This window comes from Necator americanus, chromosome V (genome assembly GCF_031761385.1).
Source record: "Necator americanus strain Aroian chromosome V, whole genome shotgun sequence".
Classification (NCBI taxonomy): domain Eukaryota; kingdom Metazoa; phylum Nematoda; class Chromadorea; order Rhabditida; family Ancylostomatidae; genus Necator; species Necator americanus.
Genome location: NC_087375.1, coordinates 30,194,888 through 30,201,928, shown reverse-complemented (window position 1 = coordinate 30,201,928; position 7,041 = coordinate 30,194,888). Strand labels below are relative to the sequence as shown.

Genomic DNA, 7,041 nt, shown 5'->3' with positions numbered 1-7,041 from the left:
TAAGGAATTCAGAAGATCTGATAGGAATCACTCATGGTTCCATCAATTGAGCTCATCAAACTCATCAGGACTGGAATTTGAGAGAAGTTGTAATATAGAGTTTGAAAATCGAAGAAGGAGTCTTAGTTCAGATCTAATTTTTGAGGCGGAGTACTGGATTCTCAAACAAACAACAGTCATTTTTCGTTTTCAAGACTAACTCTTCAGTTGTTCGGAAGATTGCTCAGCTATCTAGGCAGAAACGGAGCAATAAGGCTAGGCCACAAAAGAAATGTGGGAAAAGACGGTAAGAAATGAAGTAATACTGCATCTTAGCCGATCACACAAAAGCGACAGCTGGAAGAAATGATACCGAACGTTGACGTGAATGTTAACAATAAACAATTCAATCAAAACTCAAAACGGAGGCAAAATGAGAATTAGGAACACATATATGTAGTGCAGGTCTGGACAGGTAGCCCAAACCTCTAGTTTTTCTGGAGCAACTCCAAAACCGGGAACTTGAGTAAGCCACTACGGGGAGTCGAAGTGCACTAACTCGGCCTCATCGATGTTGGTCACAAGAGTGGCACGACTTGTGCTCAAATTCACGATGGCGATTTCTTCTATTCGATGAGATGCGTATCTGAGGAAAAAAAAGCCACTGCTGCTCCTGACACCCTTTGAACTCGTTGTTGGAGAAAAAACTTACTTCGAGTCCTTCCAAGTGTTTCGTTTATCCAAGCTAAGTCTGTAGAAGGTCACCTTGCCAACGGCTATCACACCAAAAATTGCATGCGCTTGAGCCACTAAAAAGTTATTACAAGCATTTCTAAAGAATACGAAATTTACGTGGATTTTCCTGAATTGACATATAGATATACAATCCATATGGTATCTAGATACCAACACTACACAATTATATCAGTTCCAATGTTGCCGTTGTGAGAAGAAAAGGGAAACTGCCACGATAACGGACAACCCGGAAAAACAACACCAACAAGCTTTTCGAGTTCCCAGGTGAATCTCATCGAATATCCCCAACAATCCGCTCAACTCATTTTAGAAGGTTTCATTGAATGTTTCGTGAATTTGGACTGCTAATCTGATGCTTACGGATCAGAGTACTACACGCAAACAAAATGGCACCGAGAAGCACTATTCTGATCAAAAATGTTGACCTGAACGACATATTATCCTTAACAGAACAGATCTCAATGTAGCAGAGCGCTTAGCCTGCCCACAGAGTCCAAAACCACGCGGCCGCGCGGTTCTGAACTATGTGGGGAGCCTTACACCTCTGCCACCTCAGTTTTCACTGCAGCGCCAGTTCCCTGGTGCAGCAGTGAAAACTTACGGAACACCTACACCTATCTTGCGCTAAAATTGTCCCGAAACGGAAAATCCCCGCTACTCTTCTTACCTCGTTGAATTACCGAACAGAATTCTCCCATTCAGAAAAATGCTAAAAGGATGCGATTTTCTGGTAAAACTACGGTGTGATGTTAAGGATAAAGCACATGTGTAATACCATTGCACCACAAAACTCCTCACACCACTAAATTCGGGGTAGGGGATCAGGGGGTAGCCCGAGGACACTGAACAGGCAGAGGGAGGGGACCTTGAGCGAGAGCCCGCATGGTTCAGAGGGGCTAGGTCCCCATGCGCTGGCTAGCCCAGCGCGAGCCCCTCCTGGACCTCCCCACCAATATCTTTTTGGATCGGACTTAAAGCAAGAGACGCGAGGTTGATTTACGTAGAAAGTTAATTAGTTGCTAGTTCTTGTTTAAGTGAACTATGGAAGAAGTGAGTAAACACAGAATTAAATAATAGGCAATGTCAGCCTTAGGAATAGCAGAAGACAAGACACAGAAGACATATTATAATCAAGTAACCTACCAGTAGCTAGTGATACACTTATCCAGACGATGGCATGCGGTACGAAAACGCCAATAAGAAGTAGGCAGACACAGAAAATCCTCTAGAACTTCTATCATTTTATTCACATTGAGATTTCATTGAACTGTGAAGGGTGGAAACTTACGAATATAATGAGAACTGCAGTGAGCAATATGTAAAAAAGTAGATTATCACGTGATCGAAGAGCTATGCCCTAAAGCAAAAATTGATCGACTTGAAAATAAAAAGAAAATTGTGATCACACTAAACATATGCATAGTATACGAAGAAAAGAACACCTCCACATATACACTACAACCACATTTTACCAGTGTCTGACCATCATCATCCCCCCGAGTTCACGAGATTGGAGTTCGATTGGAGCGCGCCAGCCCTGTGCCCGCACCGTATCTTCCGGTCCGTTTTTTACGGCAATTAGAAAGAAATGTACAGAATCACCCCCTCTCCATAATCTACTACGCCGTACGCGAATAGTCCACCTGAAATCCGTACCACCTCAGATTCGTGGGGTGATGCCTTTAAACGTCACCACTTTTGTTACCACCACATCCTGACAAAGAAAACTAATAAGCAATGGGAAACAGTGAACAGTCTCAGTGCGCGATATTAGCCGGCCTTCTTACGAATGACGCGTTCAGTTCCTGTTCGACGAAATTGTGGGTATCGCTTCTACGAAAGTTTCCTCATAGTCGACGAGGGTAGAGCGCAGGCGAAGAACAGAAAGTCTTTTCGGAATGAACAGAATTGAAACTGCTGTCTCTGTTCAAAAAAAGTTATTAGCACAGCACTATTTTCACAAAAATCTCAGAACCATTTCGAGTACAGACCCTCCTTCTTCTGGAAATGTTTTCTGCGTGCACTTGCACAGATCCTTTCGCAGACGTTTCTGCAACTAGTGTTCGCCAGCATCCGTCCGATGTATGACGCATATGGGTTCCGTCTCAAAGTCGTTCTTTTCGTCGGTGGTTTTCAAAATAAGTTCCAGGGCTGCCGTCTGCGGCTTTGAGGCACGCTCAGCATAGACTCTTAGTCACCTGAAGAGCGGACCGTGGCCTACGTTCCTCCTCCATACATTAGTCGGTTTAAAGAATCTTCCAATATGAAAGCACAGAATATGATATTTTCCTCCTTCACATTGGTCAACACAATTGTTCTTTTCTATCTTGCCTATAAAGTGTATTCCGTTCGAAAAAGGAGGTGATTAGACTCACTGTAGAGTGATAGTACTAGTGAAGTGTCAAGGACACATTTATGGGTGGGTGGTTTGTGAAAAAGTCGTCCCGTCAGTTAATTTTGCCCACGGTGGCCTTACTCACCTGAAGAGCATTCTCAAGAAGTAATGTTGTGGTATACAATAGTCAAACGAGACCAATGTCACTCCGGTCCCCTAACCCAAACCTTCCGATCCTGCATTCGTCTTCTATGTCCGTTCCTAACTTTACCTTAATATCTCCGACAACAAATTTGTACAAAGACTCATAGTTGTGTATAGATATCTTTCAACTTCCCGTAAGATGCTTACGACTTAGTCGTATCAGCTGCTAAAGTTGCCAGCAGTGGTTGATGATGCCTATGCAAGGAAAGGTCTCAAGGAACTGTTTCTCTGTCGCTCCTTCTGCTCTTGGTCACATATGGAATTTGAAAAATTCTGCAGCTTCAAAGGCAAAGTGCTGCGAAATCGACATACGTAGTGTGGAAACCTGATGCAAAACATAAGGTATAAAGTGTCGATCATGAATGTGAGGGTGACCCCACTCATTTTTGCCCTAATCATCCTAATCATCCTAGAAATACGCTGTGGGAAAAGGCGTTCGTTCTTACGAGGTAGGTTGCAGCGCGCCGCACCTTCGCACGCGCCGCATCGACGTTAGAGCGGTCGAAAATCAATGGGGTCTCCTCACCAGCCTACTCGGCTAAAACTAATGAATACGCTGCTGAGGGGACCAGAGCGGGTACAAATGCGCCTTCTAGCGTACCTCGTAGGAACAAACGCCGTTCCCAAGCCGTTTTCCAAGACGAATAGGGGGAACTCAGTGAGGCTACGCTCATAATCATAATTAACATCTCGAACTCTATGCTCTTCGTTACGTGTTCTCTGTCCACACTACCTCAATCCAATGATACGCTGCCTTTAAATCTGAGGTGCCCCACGAATCTGAGGTGGTGCAGATTTCAGGTCGAGTATTCTTATAAGGGATAGTAGATTATGAAGAGGAGAAAGATTCCGTCCATTTTTTCCTAATTGCTGTAAAAAACGGTCCGGAAGATGCGGCGCCGCTCAAGGCTGGCGCGCACCAGTGGAATTCCTCGTAGAAAATAGTGCGCCAGAACGAAGCGGAGCCACGAAGCCGTACCTTCCGGGCCGTTTTTTACGGCAATTAGGAAGAAATGGACGGAATCACTCTCCTCCCCATAACCTACTATGCCGTATACTCCACCTGAAATCCGTACCACCTCATTTTCCTGGAGTGATGCCTTTGAGAGAGAAACTAGGTAGACGTCTAAGGATACGGCGAATCTTGGTTGTTTCGCTCTGGTTCAGAATCAAACATGTTTTGTGCACTAGTGAAGATCATATGCAGTTTACAGTAAATAAACCGTATTAAGTGGGAGAAAACGTATTCATAATTTGTTTCGTAATATGACCTAATGGGATCAAAGAAGAAGAAGCCTCTTCTGTCATTTATGGACTGGAATGATCATAATAGCAGGAATGAAAAGGAAAAAAAGATGTAAAAATTCGATGTTTGACGGAAATCGTTTACCTTGTTCAGATATATCAGCGCTGACAATGAAACGCATGAAGAACACAAAAGAAGTAGTGATGGAAGCCATATCAGCAACGGAACTTTAGGGAATAGAAGACCTAAGGTGCCGAGGATAACGGTGAGACCGATCTGAAGAAGAAAAGTAATGACAAAAACGTATGAATGGATTGTCGGATAATGATTTCCACCAATACATAGGTAGCACAGATAAGATTAATTGGGTTGTATTTAATTGAATTTCCCATACATCAACGTTGTATGAGTTGGTAGGCAAGGTACGGATGTGAGTTAGTGAAGGCAAATCGCAGTGTTAAGTGTAAACACAGTCGGTACCAGTGACAGTACGAATGTCGGTCTCGTATAGAAGTGATCAGATAAGCGAAACCATTTCGTTGCTTACTAGAGACAGAACGAGTAAGGAAATTGCTAAGGTTAAGTGTCAATCACTCTTTCAATAAATTTCTCGGATTTACTGCACAAAATATTTTCCGCAACGCAAAGGCCAGAAGGGTTAGGAAGAACTTGATAAAAACCATGGAACAGTGTATATGTATGTACTTTGAAACTTGTAAATATGTTGTTAAAAATATCCGAGCTGAAAGGGACCTCCTCTAAAAACCTAGAACTCTTTCTGGTTGTTTTTCAGAGACGTGAACCGCTACTGAATAACAACGCAGTTAAGTAGATCAAGTGATGGAAAATTTAATTTGAAGTTGGAATATTTATGCATATTGCATTCTTTAACATTTTTTTTAGAAAAAAAAACTTACCAATACTAGATCCACATAATAGATTTTTGACAACGGTGGCGGTGCCTTTGCCTTTGTAGTCATCACATCCCGCGAACTGTAAAGTATACATATTTGAGTTAAGATGGAAAGAAAAATCTCACACTCTTGATCTTGTCACGAACTGAAAGTTCTTAGAAAGATAAGGGTCCGAGGTGACAGATAATTAGCAGATTATCCCAGAAGAAGAAGAACGAGAAGTGAATCGATTCAAACTTGAAATTTGTTCAACGAAAATTTGAGTCCGATGACACATGAACAGCATAAAAATGGAGGTGGTAGAAAAGAATAAAGGATTAAGATTTAAAGAAATGCGAGAGAGATAAGATTTGAAGAGTTAGGATCAGTAAAAAATGAATAGTCTGGGATAAAAAGCTGAAATGATCGAAATGATTCCTAGGAAACATGCATTCAAATGAAGAACGTAACGGCGAGAATAATCTTTCGAATCAGGATCGTGAACATTAAGGTCCGAGTACGACCTGAATCGGAGAACGAAGACGGAACTTTGCATTCATTTCATTCAGGATTAGCAAAGTATGAACTTTGATGGTTCATATAAAATGGAATAAGGTAAATACGCAAATGGTGAAATGCAAACCAAAACAAAATAAAATTTAAGCATAAAAAAGTTCGTCTACTGGCTACTGTGGGGGACTTACCGTAATAGCTTCTGTGAGCAAGTTTTCGGACAATCATTTCTAATAATTTAAAACTGGACTTGGAATTTTTTTGATAATGTATGGAAAACCAGCATTTGAGATAATTCTGCACCACAGTCCAGTAATACAAAACATGACATGAATGATAAAGAATCAATACTTTGTCTCCATAGATCTGCGAAAGTGCATCTTTGTGGATTTCTTGAAAATATATTACATTAGCCGGGGAGCAAACGTATTCTAACGGTGAAGAGAGCCATCAATAACAGATATTTACAACAGACACCGTATTTTTCCTTTATTAGTAGGACCTACAAATGTCAACGTCGGTACTGATGCGAATTGTAGCAAATTTTTATCTGACATTGCCGCGGAGGATTTGTGGCCGCCACGGGGGATACAGGTGTTTTCGATTAGGCTACAGCAGCGAGAGGAAGTTACGAAGTCGGTGGTTATTACAAATACGCAGCCAACATGTCATGCAATTTTTCTCATCGATATCTTTTTACTGGTAATAGATAAGGTCATATGATAAGTCTGCGTGAATCGCTATTGTGATCGAGCGTTTTTTGCCTTCAATGACTGAGTAGTCATTCAGCCATTCCTCGGATACTCGGAACGTCTTCTTCGTCCACGGTAACGTATCTTTCCAATACGTCGTCGGTAGAATTATGAAGGTATGAAATTGATTACCGAAGATTGGCTGGACTTTGCCCATTTTGAAGTTTAACATAACATCTAATGAAGGTACATACTGGAAGATTATTAGAATTGCTTGAAACCAGCTGCTCACTGTTTTTCCTAAGAAAAAAAAAACGAAATCAGAATCTTTCTTGTCTCCAAAAATTGATCTCATTCATTCCCGAAGATCCTGATTTAAGCTGTAGAAAAGCGCATTTTGTGTAACAAGTCAGGAGCTGTATT

General features: G+C 41.7%; 1 protein-coding gene across 1 annotated transcript; it reads right to left on the bottom strand.

Moving 5' to 3' along the window:
* Positions 1-513: 513 nt before the first annotated feature.
* Positions 514-5,500, bottom strand: RB195_015671 (uncharacterized protein; the record flags this gene model as incomplete). The annotated part of the gene is made up of 6 exons (XM_064206485.1): positions 514-625; positions 692-788; positions 1,879-1,960; positions 2,024-2,092; positions 4,665-4,796; positions 5,438-5,500. 6 exons carry the CDS (start codon positions 5,498-5,500, stop codon positions 514-516), a joined length of 555 nt encoding a protein of 184 aa, XP_064062366.1.
* Between the last annotated feature and the right edge of the window lie 1,541 nt (positions 5,501-7,041).